The sequence below is a fragment of the Peromyscus eremicus genome, chromosome 14, assembly GCF_949786415.1.
Source record: "Peromyscus eremicus chromosome 14, PerEre_H2_v1, whole genome shotgun sequence".
NCBI lineage: Eukaryota > Metazoa > Chordata > Mammalia > Rodentia > Cricetidae > Peromyscus > Peromyscus eremicus.
The window spans coordinates 69,988,361-70,007,798 of record NC_081430.1 but is presented as its reverse complement, the minus strand read 5'-3'; the positions used below and the strand labels follow the sequence as shown (position 1 = coordinate 70,007,798).

The 19,438-nt window shown below is 44.9% G+C and overlaps 1 protein-coding gene across 2 annotated transcripts in view; it reads right to left on the bottom strand.

The window, feature by feature from the left end:
• Daam1 (dishevelled associated activator of morphogenesis 1) overlaps window positions 1–19,438 on the bottom strand; it is a 172,730-nt gene that overhangs the window by 69,612 nt on the left and 83,680 nt on the right. For both annotated transcript variants that reach the window (XM_059278947.1, XM_059278946.1), the window contains exon 3: window positions 11,764–11,853. In XM_059278947.1, the coding sequence (XP_059134930.1) occupies window positions 11,764–11,853 (90 nt within the window). The remainder of the gene's footprint in view (window positions 1–11,763; window positions 11,854–19,438) is intronic.

The window sequence follows — 19,438 nt, the reverse complement described above, 5'->3', positions numbered from 1 at the left end:
ACATTTGCTTTATTTATTTTCACAAGTCATTTCTTAGGCAAAGCACTCCAGAGCATGGAGTACAGCTGAAGCCTGAAAAGCTCCATAGGTACAAGTCCAACATCTGAACCCAATTTTGGATGACAATCCCCCTCTCATTTACATGACAAAGAAAAAGAAACACTGTGCAAATATTATTTTCAGAGTGGTGCAGGTCCATATTCCCACGACACTACAGTGTGCAATAATAAAAACAGAACAAATGGCTTCGGTAAAGTCAGTTTTAACCTATCTGTCACCATGGAGTGCTACAGACTCCGGTATAACGTGGTCCGGTTAGAAAGCAACATGCTTGGGCACTGAGTCCTAGGCAGTGTGGAAATCCAGGCAGTGGTGTCTGTGGCCTTTATGGCTCCACATCTTGGTACCAAACTTACTGCTACTAGACCAGCTTTTAAGAGGCTGTCAAGCAGTCTCTGGTGTTCTGTAAGCCGCTCTTGGGAAAACAAAGTGTGGTTATGATTTGCAGTATAAAACTTAACATGTGCTAGAAGGAGAGGACCCTTCGGAAACAGTAATTAACTTAAGGAGAAAATCTGGGTAATAGCACATAAAGGCATAGTTCACTCCGGGAGCACCCTGGGAATAGCTACAAAGCCCACCAGTGTGGGCTAACTGTCCCCTAGCAGAATCAGAACTGCAATTCTAATTTTAAACCTCAACTGGCCAGATGTACTACTGAATTAATGATGGCACTGGGGGCGGGGGTGCTACAGAAATATAAAAAAGCTTGTGTTGAAAGGTATCGCTTTGTCAAGATTATCTATATGTGGGTAAATGGACAAGCAAATCATACAAATGGAGGAAACAAAATGTTATTCCTTCTCTGTAGGGCAGATCCTAAGTCTGCTCAAGTCGAATGCTGTTCTGCATTGTGCAGAAGAATGGAAAGAGTGTAGGACCCTGAAACTTGAGAGTGGAATCCTTCAGTGGATTTTCTACAGTGATCCCAAACTAGCTCCCAAATCACTAGGTTCTTACACGGAGGAATTTGAGGAACCCCAAACTAGAAGCGGCAAATTCTAATTTACAGGGAAGCACAAAACCCCTTCCTCCTTTCCAGAGGCGATTATTCGACAGCAGCAGGTGTGCCTGACCACTGGAGAAAACAAAAGAAACATACACAGGAAAGAGCTTTCCTTTTCCTTTATCTTCCTAAGGGGCCACTTCCTGGCATTGATGTCTTTCGTGGACCTACTTCCTGGAGCTGGTGAGTCAGGCATGCTTTGAGCAGTCTGTCTTGGAATGCGGGGACCACAGCTCTAAGAGTCTACAGAGAACCAGGGGGCGGCCAAGTGAAAAGCATGGGGTATCCTAGACTAGAGTCTAGAGACTGGACGAGCCTGTAGGTTAGAGGAGGCTACAGACACCTAGTTCCTCCATCACAGTCACTTCAGGTATTGCCAATCAATTACCACTCTATTTCTTATTGAGACCATTCATCTTTTTCTGAGTCCTTCTCCAAGGGCTTCAGGTTTCTAGTTCCAACTATTCAATATTAGCAATTAAGATACACTTTTTTCCCTTCTCACTCACACTTGAACTTGTGTGTAGGTCATTCACCTACAGTTCTAAGGAATGTCATAACAGAAGGTGTGCACTGGTCTAGCATGTCTCCTATGCTGCATGGGCCTTGGTCAGGGTGGTAACCAGAACTGACAGACACTTGTGGCTTCTCAGACATGAGACACAGTGGTGTCCCTTTCTGTAGAGCTACAGCTGTCACCAAGACCATTTGCTCATATTTCCTACCCAAACATACTCTGGGTCCCACAGGTTAGTACGGCAGTTCTCATGCCTAATGAAATTCCACACCTGCAGGCTGCAGAAATTTGAGTATGAAAATGAGGTGTGCACATGTGTTTCAATGTGCATGGGTGAGATGCTCCCCAAATGCCCTGAAATCACACATAGAATGTTGTTCCTTGATAGCCCTGCCCTTAAGCATTCTCTGGCACAGACAGAGGGGCTCCAACTCAGGCACGGGCCCCAGCCTCTGCCACGGACACAGTCAACCATGTCTTGTACCTGTGCTGTCACAGGAACCTGCTTAGGAGTTAATGATCTGGAGCACAAAGACAGCTATTCTGGGGCAGCTGGGAATCACTGCGCTTTCTTGGGTTCCATCCAAACTCAAAGTTCCAAGTTGCTTCCAGTGACGGGAGCTGAGGCAGGAGCAATCTTCACACTGTAGGGCCATCAGGCAACAGGTGTCTAGAGAAAGCTGGGCAGTTGCTTCTCTAGCCCATGTCTAGAAGCAGAAGGAGATCATCATAGGAAGTCACCCCATTATGCCACGTCACCTTTCCTCAGCTGCACATTCCTTAGTTATTTCTGTTATTGTTTGAATGATTATGAGTAAACAAATACAGGGGCTCCCCTCCCATCCTGTTCCAGCCTGGTGCTTTCTACCTACGGGGACCCAGAGCAAAGCAATGCTACTTGCTGAAGAAATGTATTGGGAAATACAAGTGAGAGACAGAATCCACAAGGAGATGGATGTCTATTTCCATGTTTTAATTCTGTAAGAACCAAGCATCTACAGATTGTAGAGTCACAACTTCTAAACCTGGGGATGGAGCTGTCATAGGAAGAAGCTTAGGATTCACAACCTCCAAACCTGGGGATGGAGCTGTCATAGGAAGAAGCTTAGGGTTTAGGCTTGAGAGAGAGATAAGTTAACCTCCTTAATTTTTTTCCTTTCCTTCCTAACACCTGGTCTCTTGCATCTCAGCCTGGTCTCAGATTATTAGCTGAGGATGACCTTGAACTTGAACTTCCTGACTTGGGCCAATTCAACCCTTCTTAGGCAGCCTTAGTCCCTCTCCCAACCCCACCTCCGTTTGCCTATCCTGGGAAGTCACTATATTGATGCCAAACCTAGTGAGTACACTCTGTCAACACAATATCCTAGCCCTGAATCCTACACACAACGATCCTTCTGTCCACCCACCCAAGTATCTGGGACTTCACGTGTGCACCACTGCAATTGTTGACCTTGAACTTGCAATCCTCCTGCTTTTACCCCCAGCACTGGGATTATGAGGTGCTAGGGATTGGACCCAGGGCTTCAAGTATGCCAGGTAAGCAGTCTACCATCTCTGAGCAACATCCCAGCCCAACCCCCCAACTCCTGAAAATCCAAAGGAGCCAATGAACAGAAGGAGGAGGAAAGGCTTTCAAAACGTTTGTAAAGGGATGGTCAAGATGAAGAGTGACTTTAGTTAGCAGAGGAATGAGCCCGCAGGCACACTGTGTGTGCACAGCTGATTCAGCACCTCTGTGGTGGGAAGAGGCCCTTGTCTCAGAGCAACTTCCTATGATTCAAAATGGCGCAGATCAGTCCAGAGCTTGCTAAAGATGGAAACACAGTTTGCCTGGGTATGGACCTGAGGGCGCAGAAAGGTCTGAAGGGAGGCAGAGCAAAGCAACACAGGGTAGCTCCTTTTGTAGTCAAACCAAAGAAACATTCCCAAGTGAAGGATCCATTTTACATACTTGAAATACTTGGTATTTTGTATAGCTTCATGGGTATTTGAATGGAATGCTTTTTGTTTCCTGAATCTTGGGTTTTTGTTTCCAAAGAGCATTGTCTTCTACTGATTTTCATTTCAACTGGATTGTGAGACACATGGGGAAAGTGAAGCATTTCAATGACTTCTGCAACAGAAACATTCAGACTTCTAGCAGCGATGGACAGACCATGCAGTATTCATTCTCTTCCTTTAGGCAGCAATGCCTCTCAGCTGGTTGTTGAGGCATGCGCTGTGGATGCACAAATTTATGCCTTGAGTAGAAAGCTATCAGGGGTTTATAAATTTTAAGATTTTTGGAGAATGGTAATTTATCAAAAGCTAGAATGTCTGCTCTGGTGATGGGATTAAGAGTGTAACAATAGTAGTGTTTGCCAATGTGCAGAACACACTTTCATCATCTCCAACCAGCACAAAGGCCTGTGGCCTGTTCTGCTAGCCTCAGACATATTCTGCAGAATGTAGGATTGAATTATGTCACAGCTTTGAACAAAGTCTGTGGCAGAGCAAGGTACTATACATCTGTTCCCACTGACCATGTAAGTTACTTGGTAAGTATACACACACACTCACACACACCTTGGTCTCAAACCTCCCAGAGGAGAGGAAGAAGGACCTTGAAGCTCCAGGAAGGAAACAATACCAGGGTCGTCACAACAGCTCAAGCATTATTTGCATTTCAACACGTAATTTTAATAAAATCTGTGGTGCCATTGTTCTATTCAAAGAGGCACTGGCCTGCATAGTTCCTTGCTGGTTCCTGGTAGGCTATGCAGAGGACAGCACTTAGTAGGAGCTGGAGCAGCCGTCACCATGGTCCGGTAGTTCTTACACTCTGTACTTCATCCACTGGCTCCCTTGGCTGCTGTGGGGCGGCTGCAGGTCAGTAGCCACTCCAGAGACCTTCCCCTGTGTCCTCTTTCATCATCTTTGGGCCAGATGGGTGTGTATTCAGCAATGTCGGTAGGTCATAGTTTTGTTTTTTGGTTTTTTGGGGTTTTTTGGTTTTTTGAGACAGGGTTTCTCTGTGTAGTTTTGGAGCCTATCCTGGATCTCACTCTGTAGCCCAGGCTGGCCTCGAACTCACAGAGATTCGCCTGGCTCTGCCTCCCAAGTGCTGGGATTAAAGGCGTGCACCACCACCGCCCGGCAGTAGGCCATAGTTTTAAGAGGACACACACACAGCAAAGTCAGAGGCAGGGAGGCCAGACACAGCTGTCAGTCCGGCACTTCACATCTGCTGTTCCTTCCCTCCTGCCCACGGATATGTAGCTCTACCACCTGATGCAAAAATACAGCCTTTCAGAGAGTTCCTTCAGCTTCTAGAATTGTTTCTGAACAATCCCCTATGGCAAATCCAAAAGAGATTGACAAACAGTTCCTCATGGGTCCTGTTTCTTTCACCGAATACTGACTGATTCAAAACCATTTTGTGTATTTCTCCAACAAAGCAATTTTGTTTTGAAAAGCAAGATAAAGATATTTCAAAGTAAGGTAGAGAATAAAGAACTATAGAAAAATTGTGAAACATGTATACAAAAGAAAAAAAGTACATCAGAGTAAACCACCCACAATCTTTCCTAACAAGCTGTCTGTCCACACGTCTGTCTACACACCCCTGAGAACTTGTGATCATACTAATTACACGGTTTTAGATCTTGTTTCTTAACCTTGACATTAAATGCTGAGGGCTTTCTCATGTAATTAAAATGTCTTGGGAAATGTCACTTTCAGAGACCTGCAAAGAACATCCTCAGCCCTAAGTCTCCCTGCTTCTCAGATCATTTCCTGGAAGTGTAGTGTTCCGGGCTCTGCAGACATATTCATGATCAAAGAACTATGGACCCATTCTCAGGCTAATCAGGCCCTCCAGATTAGGGTCCTGTTTAAACTTCATATCCAGCAATAAAGCGAGAGTGAAAGCCAATGATAGATTGTGCACATGCCCTGCTGTGCCTGGTGTGAACAAGTCTCTCAGCCCCTGGCGCGTGCAGAAGAAGGCGGGCGCTGTGGAAAGGAACAAGCTGTCAAGGTGATTTTTAGTGGGAGAACTAGGGCAGCTCCTCTTTACCCAGGGGGATGTGGTAATGCTTCAACAGGTAACATGGCTTCACCCAGGCATACCCAACTCACACCTGTGTTGGAGTGCCCACCTCACTTGTAGCCTCTTAAAGATCTCCCGACAGGCCTGTATCTGGTCAGCAGCAATCAGATAAGGTGAACAGTTTAAGTGATTATTTAAATAGCCTCAAGAGGAGCAAAGGGGAAAAGCACACATTAGCGGTTGTGGGGGGGGGGGCCTGTGCATGTGAACACAGCTCAGATGCTGGAAGGGCCCACTTCTAGATGAAGGATGGAAGCATGGTATCAGCCCTCTCACTGGTGAAGCCAACAGTAGTCACGGGGTGAGGGCAGTCATCTGAGTCACAGCCACAGAGGTGGGACTCCCTTTTCTGTGCCCCACAGCCCATCAGCCTTCCTCTCCTCCTGGAGCTTATGACAAGATGACAATCATTTCGTTTACTAATATGGGCTTTACTCTAGGAAATCTGACACACTTGTCTAACCACTGCAGAGTCCTGCGAGTCTTCCTAGAGCAGACACTCTGTACACCGGCTAATTGCACACCAGTCTGGTCTTCACCACTACATTGCTTCACTAAATCAAACGCCAGGCACCCAGAACCTGTCGTTTCTTACTGCTTCTCGGCTAGGGATTGTCTACAGAGCTCATACAGACACAGGACCGAGCTGCTTCTGGCTGGATGCTACTGTGTCCCTCATGGACTCTGCAAAGAGGTGGAAGGAGGGAAGGACAGGAAGATCTTGTTTCTAACCAGGATGGCTTCTTCCACTTCCTTTAGGCCTTTGTCGCTTTACAGCACAAGCATTAACCATCACAGGTTGAAAACTCAATGGCTGGAAACCAAATCAAGTACTTCTAAAGAAGCCCAGAAACTGGGCTCAGGGAACGGCCCAGTGTGGAGGGCAGCCCTGACAGGTGCATTGTCAGGTTGAGGTGGATTTGCTGGCTCCTTTTCCCAAATCCTGACATCTAGTACAGTGGGTACTTGAAGAGCCAATGCTCAGTCTACTGCAGAGCGAAGCAAACAAGCTAAAAGAAAGAAACCGGTTCCCTCTCCGTCTTCAGCAGCCCAGTCCAGCACAGAGCCTGTGGTTAGACACAGCACCAGCTACAGGGCGGTGGCTAATCCTACCTCCTTGTTCAGCCGGCCTGTTTGACAGCCATGTAGAAAACAGAGGGTTCCCTTTGTCTTTATTTCTGTGACGCCAGCATATGCTTCCCCTGGGTCCTATTGTGAGAGAATCAGCCCCTCTCTGCACCGCAAACACTGGCTGCTCTCCATCTCCAGGAGCGGAGAGAACAGCAACCCTCGTGCCCACCCCCACGCAGTACAACTTTCCTCACCACGTGCTCCTGCTGAAAGGAGACCGTCCAAGGAGTTAGGGTTTGATCCAATCAGAATAAACCAACCAAATAAAAGAAATAAAACACACTAGCTAAATTTACCTCCCCTACATGTCCTCAACATGTACCCGGTACCAGATTACCAGTGTGCAGAGGTCACAATGGCCAAACCACGGCCAGGATGGAGAACACTGCAGAATGAATCAACTAAGCTAGATCAAGAGAGAGAGTGAGAGAGAGTGGGGGAAGATCATAGTGAAAATTCACCTTCCCCAAAGTGGTTCCACAAGACATACAGGAATGCAACGTGAAGACTCAAATCATGAGAGCTGAGGCTTTAGAAGCCGGAAGTAACACAGACAAGATTGGGCACACCTGTGAAGGCCTGCTCTCTCCCCTAGTCTCTGCAGTCTCTGCAGCTAACGGTATCTACGGCCCTGCTGGAGCTTTGCAAACTCTGGGTGGGAAGGGATAAGAGCACCTTCTAGATGCTCAACACTGGTTAAGTGACACAGGACAGAAGTTAAAGACCTCTGTCTATGCTTGTTGTCACCGTAATGCAGTGAATGACACTTTATCATCGCCTCTGAAGAACTACTCCCTACTGTTCCCAGGATTTAAAACTCCTGTGAACAATAAGTAAATACAGCACGGCCAGATGCCGTCCATGGTCAGCTGGTTCATTGTTTTAAAAGCTCCAGTCTAAAACCCAAAGATTGTTAACAGATGCAGTTTCTGGCTAGAGACTGGGAAAAACCTCATTTAAACAAAAGGATATGTTGTGATTGGAGCTAAAAAGGGAATTACCTCTAAAGATAAGAACCACAAACATTTCCTATTTGAAAATACCCCCAACTCCACCAACAGGCCTTTCTTTGGACCTTTCATGAATGTTTAAGAATTGGATAGTGGATTGCTGTGTACGCAAACCAGGATGGAGCAACCAGTGCAGAAACTGTGAGAAATGTTTGCATTTGCAGCAAGGCCACAACATCTATCTCTTACACCCTGACAGTCAATCAGGCAAGATTCCAATTCATTTCTTTCTATCATTCCCACCACAGAAACACTGCCACTGCTTGCATTTTGGCTTTGGAAGTAAGTTTTTAACCAGAGACGGGATAGATGTTTCCTAAATCACACAGAGTAGATACGCAGAGGGGCCACCACTGTGATTCAAGTTCTGCTGGAGGAGAGAGGGCACTTGGCTGAGCAGTGCCTGGCCCCAGGCTCTGTTCTGGCCTTCTGTGAGTCCATGACTGCTGTCCACTTTTGCATGGAGAGCCTGCTTTTCATAGCTCCTGTGGTCTGTTTCTGTTGGCTGCTGTGGCCTCACTGTGTGGGAGAATGTCTGTGCTGCCCTGGGTTCTAATCTTGAAAGATGGAGATCTGAAGGAGCCATAAATGTAGCTTGCCCTCAGCCTGAGAAATGGATGTTCGGCTTACTGGTGATAAGCCTGAACTAAAAAGCCCATGTTTCAAGGGAAGTAATGTGTTTTAAGGTGAAGGATGGCCTCCATGGACCCCATTCTAAGAGACATCGTAAGAGATGAGGTAAACAGCATATGCTTTTGCTGGTTAGGTTTTTATGTCATTAGAGTCATTGTATGTTTCTTGATTTATTGCAGGATCCAAAATCCCCAGTTTTAGACCATAGGCATAATATAATTTTAACCACGTGAGAAAATCTTAGTTAAGCTGGGCGGTGGTGGCGCACGCCTTTAATCCCAGCACTCGGGAGGCAGAGCCAGGTGGATCTCTGTGAGTTCGAGGCCAGCCTGGGCTACCAAGTGAGTTCTAGAAAAGGCGCAAAGCTACACAGAGAAACCCTGTCTTGAAAAACCAAAAAAAAAAAAAGAAAAGAAAAAAAAAGAAAATCTTAGTTAAGAGGCTGGATAGATGGCTCAGTCAAGCTTGACTCACAAGCACAAGGTCCCGAGTTTGGATCCTCAGTACCCACATAAAAGCCAACTATGGCAGCTTGTACCTGGAACCCCAGTATTGGAAAAGCAGAGAAAAGGGAATCCCTGGCCTTCCTGGCCCGTCAGTTAACAGAATCAGCAAGCTCCAGCTTCAGAGAAAGACCTTCTCTCAGAAAATAAGATGAAGAGTGATTGAGAATGGAACCAGATGTTGGCACACACACACACACACACACACACACACACACACACACACTCCACAAAAATCTGTAGTTGATCCATGCAACCATTCATTTTAAAGTAAGCCAGACCTGTAAGCCCATGGGAGTCTCCAAAGAAAGTGGTGTCCCACCTGAGCTACGCCACTGCTTCTGGACAGCAGCTAGAAGTGAATGTGAAAATCTGGGCAGGTTTGAGCAAGAAGGGCCCATCCCGCACAAAAGAGGATTCTACAGCCAGTGGCCACATTCATATTCAAGGTCCCATGAAAGGCCAAGGCCAAGGCCAACACACACACACACACACACACACACACACACACACACACATACACACACACACACACACACACACACACACACACACACACACACACACAGAGGCCTATAGAGGGATCCTGCAAGCCTGGAAACTGAAAAATGAACAGCAGCTGTGAGCCTGAGGTCATTACTATTTTTTAGTAATTGCCTTCTCTAATGTAAGGGGCAGTAGTTTCCATGATTAACTTTTAATTGCTGTCAAGGATGTAATAAAATATGAGAAAGAAGAAACCTCTTCCCCAGTAAGCTGCTCCAATTTGCATTTCCTCTCCCATCCTCTGGGATATATCTTCAAACCTTGACCTGCAATGTTTCATAATTTAGAAGAAAAAAATCTGCACTAGGATTAACCAAATGGTCCGTGCCCTCTGTGTACAGTGAGATGGTTCAGTGGGGAAAAGCACTTGCCCTTAAGCCTGACGATCTGAGTTTGATCCCTGCATCCCACATGGTGGAAGGAGAGAACCAACTCCCGCAAGATGCTCTCATACTGCCACATGTGTGTACCATGGCATGCATCCAAACACAATAAACAAATATTAATAACATAAATAAATAAATGAAGAAAAAAGATGGCCACATAAATCCATCAGGGCAGGCCTGCACACATCTTATTTTTATTTTGAAATTTTTTCCTAGTGAATGATACATGCTGCTTCCAGCTATGGAAGGCCTTTCAACACAAGAGTTTTTGGTTGGTAAGACACGTCTAACATGAAAGAGCAGAAGAGGCGACAACTGACTGACAAGGACACTGAGCTACTCAAGGATGAGGACTTTAAGACTGTAATCCGGGTTGAACTGGTGATGGTTCCGGGATGATCCCAATCTGCACAGATCTTTCAGCAAAGACCACCAAAGAGAAATCTGACACAGCACTTGCCTGTTTTAACCACACAAGTGGAAAGAGAAACATGCTTTAAATTTTGTGTAGTATTCATAGTACCACCAAGGGACATTGTTATTAGTCTGGTCCAAAGTGTGAGAAGACAGCTGCAAAGGTCAGTGCCTCAAAGCACCTCCTGTCAACTGGAGCGGTATATACTTGGGCTCACTGGTTACTGAGACACGAGGACTCTCCTTGGAGGGTGTCACACCAGTGACACAAGGCAGAGGGGCCGCGAGACAGCCAAGCAAGTAGATGGCAGCTCCACACTGCATCTGATCATCTGATAGAAGGTTCCCTGACACTGGGTTGTTGCCATTTGTTGCTGGTTCCCTAGGTCAAGAGGGCATAATCAGGGTGTCTGCTGCATATTAGAAAGAGGTAGCACTTTCTCTTAGGTGCCCACTCTGGCCTGGACATTTACCTCACTTAGTTCAAATCTCATATGGAACAGAGGGAAAACACACATGGGGATGGTCTAAGAATCTGGTACGGGCTTTAAGAAGGAGCGTGAGCTTTATTTCAGTCCCCTCTGCCCAGTGATGCCCAGTGCTGTGGACTAGAGAGGAAGGTTTGGTAGTTTCGTTGATCCCAGTGTCATCCACCCCATCTCCTGGGGTGGCACAGTATCAGCTTTCATTTGCAAGTGAGTGCCCAGAAGGAATGTATAGTCATTTCCTATCAACAAGCTTGAAGGGATGTAGAACTCCTGAATGAGGGCCAGTGGGATGGATCAGTGGGTAAAACACTCACCCAAATGCCCTGACCTCAACCCCTGGAACTCACTGTAGGAGGAGAGAAATGACTCCTGAAAGTTGTCCTATGACTTTCACAAATGCACTGTGGTGCACACACACACACACACACACACACACACACACACACTAGTAAAATAATAATAATAAATTGCTAAAATGTGTCCCTAAAAGTAGGAGTGGAGAGTATGTTTCTTTCGCCTAATTTCTCATTCTTCACTTTGGAATGTGAAATGGCTGAAGAGCACTTTGAACTATGGGGGCAATGAAACCGTACTACAGAGGCAACAAAATATAAAGTTTTACTAATTATGTAAACATAAAGCCATGATACTCTCCCTAATCTATCTGTATACAAACTGCTATATAAGGAGCAGGGAAGATGCTTCTATCTCAGGCAAGCCTTTGTTATTTTAGGTCTCAATTGCACACAATTATGAGTAACAGTAACAGGTGCAGAGGAGCCCAGTGACCTGCTTATAAAAATAACATCTGAGGAGTAGCACTTTACTGTATGGAGCCGCAAGGCCACAACATGACACGTTCAAACTGGTCTGCACATCACAAAGAGCTTTCTGAGTCCTGCTGATGAAATGTGAGAGCAGAGGAAATCAGAAGTGATGCTCTTCTAGTTAACTGTGATCACAATGAGTATCTTACCTTTTTCTTGCTACAGTATATCTGCCACTTTTTCTCCGCTGGAAGTGCAAACATGGCTTCCCTGTGTTTGTCTGTGAGGTCAAGTTCATCCTGAGAAGAAGAGAAAATGATTACTATCACAGAGATCAATCTTATTCCTATAGAGAACATTGCCAGTATCAACAAGAAAACAACTACCAACTTACACTTTAGAAAGAGGTGGCAGCTACTTCACAGTGTGCGTCACAGCTACCAATGTGGCACCTCCTGGCACAGGGCCAGAGAGCAGCACAGCACTACAGGGCCAGGGTGTCAGAGACATGGCTAGGTTGGACCTTGGCTGTTGCGAATGCTATGTATGGCCATCGAGCTGGAAGGGTGCAGAGCCACAGGAACTCAGGATTAATCACATTAGAGATGAGAGTTTGCTGCTGACAGCCTTCCAGACAAGACAGCAATCATCAAAAACGGACTCCTGGGCTGAGCACTGGACGACTTAGACATGATAAGAATGAAAACGCACCAGACACTCAATGCCAACATTAACCCTGACTTCAGAGAGAGCTTACTAAAAGGCAAGATCTTTTCTCTAAGTACTCCATAGTCATTATCCAAAAATGGATCTGTAGATGGCCTGCTGTAATTTAGATTCTGAATGTCCCCCATAGGTCCATGTACTAGAGATCTGTTCCCCAGGGAGACACTACTGGAAGCTAATGAAACCCTTTGAAGGTAGAGACTAGAGGGAAGATGGCCTTCGATCATTGGGGTATACCACCAAAGGGGACTGAGGGACCCTGTCCATTTCCTCTCTCTGTCTCCTGGCCATAGTGTGAATGGTTCTGCTTTGCCATGTGTTCCCTTTCTGATAAGGCTGCCTTGGTCCAGGCCCACAACACTGATGCCAAGGGTCATGGAATGGACTCTCCCAAAGTGTGGGCTAGCATAAACCTTTACTTTTTATGGATTCATTATCTTAGACGTTTTTGTTATAGTGACAAAAACTGACTAAGGCAGCAACAGAATCAAGACTAGGTTTGGGTAATAGATTTGGCACACAGAGAGACCATAGCCAGCTAAGGTGAAGTACTGAGCTATACACATCATGGGAGGTAAAGCCTGACCACTTTGTAGAAGGCTTTAAGTACCAGCCTAAGGAGCTTATGCTTATTATTATTATTATTATTATTATTATTATTATTATTATTATTTTATGTGCCTAGGTGTTTTGCTTGCATGTATGTCTGTGCACCACTGCATGCCTTGTATCCATGGAGGCCAGAAGAGGGTGTCAGCTTCCCTGGAACTGGAGTTATGGACAGTTGTGAGCTGCCACATGGGAACTGGGAATTGAACCCAGATCCTCTCTGCAAGAGCAGTCAGTGCATTAACCACTGAGCCGTCATGCCAGCCCTGGGAATTTTTTGTCTATTTTTTTTAACAACATAAGCCAATGAAGTTTTGTGTAAGTGCCTAGTATTATCACCATAAATCTCAGCTAATATTTCCTAAGGATTTTATGTACAGGCAGGCACTTCCTATTTAGTTATCACAATGAACCTAAAGAGAGCCGGCCACTCACTATTCCATCTCCTTACGATAATAGTCTCCATTGTAAGAGAGCTGGGGGAACTTAGGGTGAAGATTAGGCAAGGCACTTCCTCCAGCCTACACACCTGCTGGACAAAGCAGCTAAGTTTTAAGCCCAGAGCTGTGTGACCCCGGAGTCCAGGTGCTTAGCCTCTCAGATCAGTGCTTAGAAACATTAAGTGGTGGGAAGAGCAGGAAGTCAACTTACAGACATTCATAACTAATGAATAGCAGCAAGGAGATAATGAATACGGAGTGCTCAGAGAAAACATCTTGGCACTCAGTAACTCCATCTGTAGTTAATGTGATTATTGGTATCGAGTGCCTGGTTCATTTTCATTCCCACAGGGAAGGTTATCCAGTTGAGAACAACAGTAGATGGCTGGGTGTGGGTAAAAGATAAAAGCTATACATTAAGGGTCAATAAGGTTCTGATCTCTGAAGGCAAGTTCCCCTCCTGAATGGCTCGTGTGTGTATCTGCTGTCAGTCACACTTGGGGACACACGGACACAGGTCACTGCCTTCCTATCTTCCATCTTACACTCCCACGACTACTTAGTCATCAAGTCCCATTATCTTCCTTGCAATGGTTTTCCTTTTGTTTCATTCACAATGGAACCATCCAAACTTATGTCCTAATAACCACTCCCAAGGCTTCTGGCACAGCCCCTCACTCTTCTTCCTTGACATTCCAGTCCTATCTACTCAGCATGCCTAGAATTCTCTTCAATCATTTTTGCCTTCAATGTTGGGTGAGCATCAGAATCACCAGGGTTCCAACTTCTGACCTCACTGACCACCAGTGGGGAGGCCATCCGGAAGGTTCAGTGTCTGCATTTCATTAGGTTTCCAAGGTACTGCTGATGCTCTGGTCTAGAAACCACGCCTTGAAAATAAGCACTGTGCTGTTTCAAGCACCCAATCCAGAACCTTCATTACTTCTACGGTGCCTGAAAAATTAATTACTCATCCCTCAGCTGGCCTCTTAAAGTCTCCCGTTTCTCCCGCCAGGCTTGCTTCTCATGAACTCTTTGCTATATCCCATTAACACATGTTCCTCCAGAGCCTAGCACAGGCCAGCTTCCCCCTTCTGAATCCCATCAAGTCACTACTTCCTCTCCAGAAGAGGAAGACCACTCCTCTTGCAAGGCCTGGCAACAGCTAAATATGCAGTGAATGCCTGGCACAGGGTGGCAGCTGGACAGCTGTTACTTCTCTCACTTGAACACAAATCAGTTGCTAGCTTATTTTAAGAATGAGGTAAACAGTTAAGTCACTAAACCATGTGAGAGCATGCACGCGCATACACACACACACACACACACACACACACACACACACACACTATACTCTAACCACAAGAAGCTAGCTGCTAATAATGTCAACAACTAACAACCACAAAAGGAATAAAGAATTTGTACAGAAAATTCCATTAGGAGAGAACATATTTAAAACACTAAGATTCTGGCATGCAACGGTATATATGGGAAGTAATTATCTTCCTTCCTTTGTAAGTTTCCTGTAAGTCACACCTGCTCTGAAAAACAGGGGAAGCAAGGGTGACATAAATCACTTCCCGACAATCAGCTCAGTTAATCAAACCATTCAACAGTATCTAGCTTAGTTTGGAGAAACGCTTTTGATTTGAGGGCAGCATTCTTAATAACACACATTTACTACACTACAGCATAGCTTTCCCTGAGCATATGTGTGAAGAAACGTGTGAATCCTAAAACCTCAAAATTCGCAGTATGGGAGGAGGATTATGCGGTTTTGCTGAGGGGTAGATATTACCTATTTTAAACTGTGAGAACACAGATGAGCTGGGGCAGTCTGATGGCAAAAGAAAATACAGAATAAAAAAATGCTGTAATGTTCCCACATAAAGTTTTGATCTACAATATGGACATGGAAAAGGATAAATGTATTCTGACAGTAAGAGATAACAATTGTTTAACATTTCCATGGGTCCATTAGTAACATTTTATGTGGATTAATTAAAATACAACAATCCCCCAAGTAAGTATTATTACTAACCCATTTTCTAGAAAACTGGGTCACACAATGATTGAGCACCTGGCCCCAGGCACAGAGCTAGCCAACAGTGGAGACGGGACTGAAGTGCAAACCGATGGCAGAGTCTGTGCTCTTTCGGGTACTGTCTATGCCACAAGTGGGATAGGGTGGGAGGGTGGACTCATGTCACAGAAACAGGCATGAGCAGACCCACCGATGTCTGCTAGGAGCAAGAGACAGGTTCTCCTGGCAGCTGTCCCCGAGCTGTAGTCTGGCTTTTATCAATTATGCATCTGGGGTAAGTGATGTGACCTCTGACCTTCGGTGCCTTCATCTGAAGACACAATGAGAATGCACTCCCTAGTCACCTCAGGAACTCGTTCACGGAAGCAAAGATAGTGTGTGCTGAGTATCTACTCATGTCAGGGACTGAGCTAGGACAGTGAGGGCATCATCTACTCAGGAGGACAGAAGGGAACTCAGACTAATGGAAGGATGGTCACATGCTAAGGTTGTTGTGGGAAAGTTGGACGTGAAGGCTTCTCCAGGTAAATGACGTGGTCAACAGGAATGAAATAGTAGAAAGCATGGAGACAGGAATCGGTAGCTGTGAAAGCCTCTCAACTTGGTCTTCTCAGTCACCAAAGGTGAAGAGTGGTGGATTCCCAGCCAAGCAGGCAGACAAAGACTGAAGCAGATAATTTAAATTCAGGAGTGCTGAGACACAATGTACAGCATCTAATGAAACCCTGGCCTGTCCATTCGAAAGTCTCTCTACTCTGACTCAACCTGTTTTAATGATGTGGCAAGAATGCATGATTCTAAGGGACTACCAATACCTTAGGAGATCCGTCAGCACTGCCCTACCTTGTCTAAGACCAGAGCTAGGCAACATAAAGAATGCAAAGATGAATAAGAACACCCTAGCTTCAAGTGTTTATAACCTCTCTACAAAGACAGACAGGAGGCTTTCCAGTTCGAATTCTTGCAAGAAAAAGTATAGTCCCTAACAGTTTAGATGCTTCCCCACAGGGCCCCTGCTGACCTGCCTCACCTCACTGCCCCTTCACCAACAGCACCTTCCCACACCTCTCATTACACTTCTCCAGCTTCTGAAACTCTGCATATGGTGTGCTCTTTTTCAAGTGGGCTCCTCCTACTTCATCTAAGAATCATCCTAGTCACCCAGATCTTTCCAAAGCATTAGCTAACCACTTCAAATAGTTGGTCTGACTGTCTGTCCTGGGATGGCCAATTCCTCTGTGCCCTGAAGGATTTCTCACGTGACCATGGTCGGGTTTTTTGGCATGTCTCATTCCCATTATGGACTGGTTCCTAGAGGACAGTAGTTCAGTCTGTCCTAGTCATCTCTGTATTAACTGCCAATGCCTCAAACAACACAGCACAGGGGGAGGAGAACTGGGGTGGGAGGAAGGAAGGGCAGCAGGGAAACTGGAAGGAAAACAAAGTGTAAATAATGGATTTTACAGATTAAAACCTAGGGCTTGGGAGATGGCTTTGTGGGTAAAGCACTTGCCATACAAGTATAAGGAATTGGTTTGAATTCCCAGAACTCCTATACAGCAGGGCACAGAGGCAAGCATCTATAATCCCTATAAAGCACTCTACAGGGAGATGGGAGGTAGAGGCAGCAGAGTCCTCAGCAGCTCACAGGCCAGCCAGCCTGGTATGTGGGCTGGGGAAAAAGAACAGATCTGTCTCAAATAAGGTGGAAGGTGAGGAAACACCTGAGGTTATCCCTTGATCACCACACATGCACTGTGATACAGGTGAGTCTGCATTCAAACAGACGTGAACACACATCATACACACACAAAACAAAAAACTATTCTTGCCGCTTATTTCTTCCTAGAGGAAGGATCTCACTGTGTTGTCCAGATTAGCCTCAAATTTGTAGCAATTCTCCTGCCTCCTGTCCCCAAGTGTTGTGATTACAGCATGAGCCATTGTGCTTGGCTTGTAAAAATCTTAAGAACACTGCTTTTGAATTAGCAAAGGTGCAAAATGAGGCATTCCAGTTGCTCCACATTCCCATCATCACTCTGTGCCATGTCCTTGCAATGTGAGCAATCCTAGTTTATGTCAGGTGTTAACTCAGGTAGCTTCATTTTGCATTTCCTAATGACAACTAGTGATGAATCTAACTTTCCATATGCTGATTACCTGTTCTTAGGCATTCATGTTTTGCCTATTTTTATTGAGCTGCCCATCTTAGTGTTATGATTTATAAAGCAGCTGGGTTGCTTTTGGCTCCTCTCTTTTCCAGGCTTTACTCTTTAGACACACTACTAGAGAAGGGGATAAATAAACCTTCAATGATGGAAAAGAAGAAAAGCATAATTAAGAGTGGGAGCAAGCAATTGGAATACAAACTAATTAAAAATCATTCTGTCAATTTGTTTTACTTAAGCTCTCAAATTACCTCAAGGTAATGTTATAGGAGATTTTTCATTTTGATAATTAGTCCAAATACTGAAAGAGGCAATCACAGAATTGAGATCACTACATTTTATATTTCAAATAGTACCTGCTTATATAAGGGTTTTTTTTTTTTCAGCAACTAAATCTTGAGTTAGGAACTTTTTTTGAGTTAGGAAACCTGTTTTTAGTAATGGCTGTCTAACTACACATCAAACTCATCAAACTCTTCTGTAACATGAAAATGATACTTCAATAAAACTTCAGAAACACAAAACTCAAGTGTGCTGTTGGAGCGACAGAAGACCAAATGGAGCTCCAGGCAGCAGAGATGGACAGCACACTCGACATAGTAAGGGCTGGAGCCTCCAGTGAGCTCCAGAAGGAGCAGAGGCCTGGGAAACAGCATGTGCAGAGCAGAGGGAAGGCTGCGTGTCCTTTAGAGGACGCTCCAAATCTACCATTTTACACACAGCTTTTGTTCAACACCATAAATCACTTCCATGAAATACCTTCATCTTTTCTTTGAAAAATTTCATAAATTGTTAGTATAGGTAACATTTAGGTCAACTTTTCCCCAAGCCCCTTAATAATTAATTTAATAACTTAATAATTAAATTAGGTGATGCATTAATATTAACAAGAAATCCTTTTGGAACTTTCTTGTTTCTGTCAGGTTAGAGTTGTTGGCTTTGTTATTGAGAAAGGGTTTCATTAGTCCAGTCTCGCCTCAAATTCACTATGTATCCAAAAATGACTTTTAACTTTGGATCCTCCTGCCTCCACCTCTGAGGTACTGAGATTACAGGCGGGTTCCATCATACAAGAGTAACTGGATGTTGGAGACTGAACCCTGGGCTCTGAGCATGTTAGCCAAGCACTCTACCATCCAAGTGACATTCCCCAGCCCTGGGTTTCGGTTTTGTTCCTAGCAGTGGCACCATGAGGAGTTCTGGTCCTGGTCCTAGGGCATTGGGTTTCCCACTAATATTAACAAGTCCACGTGGCCAGAGAGCCAGGAACACCCAGGTTGCTTGTGCATCTCAGCACACTTGGTCTGGACGGCCTCCTCCTTGCACTGGCCACCCCAGTTTTCTTCATCTCACTCTTTTGGGATAGGTCTTTGAATGGAAATGAAAAGACAAGGACTTAGTGAGAAACAAGAGAATGCTTTGTGCTGACTCAGCACCACCCCTCTCTCCCTAAAAACTACAACCCACAGACAAACCATAAAAGTTCATCTCAGAGAAGATAGTAATCATCCTTTCATCTTCTTATAGAATATGTGTTTTTCTAATATCTTAAATAAAGACTTTTTTAAATGAAGACAAGAGCTCTGAGGAAAGCTCGGCTGTGGGAACCACAGTTCTAGGCTGAGCCCTAACAAAGCCTATTATTAAGGCTCCACTCCGAAAGAGTGTGGACAAAGAAACCTCACTGGTCCTACACTTACACTTTAGTGTGAGCAAGCAGCTCAACAGAGAAACCCACATAAATCAGAAAACAATCGGCACAGGGCACATCAATAAAAGGAAATGCATTGATTTGATAGATAAAGCAAGGGAAGGAATTTTGAAAGAACATACAATAAAGGTCGTGAATGAGTAGAAAGATTAGTACTTTGTAACAAACTGTTTTCAGAGACTGAAA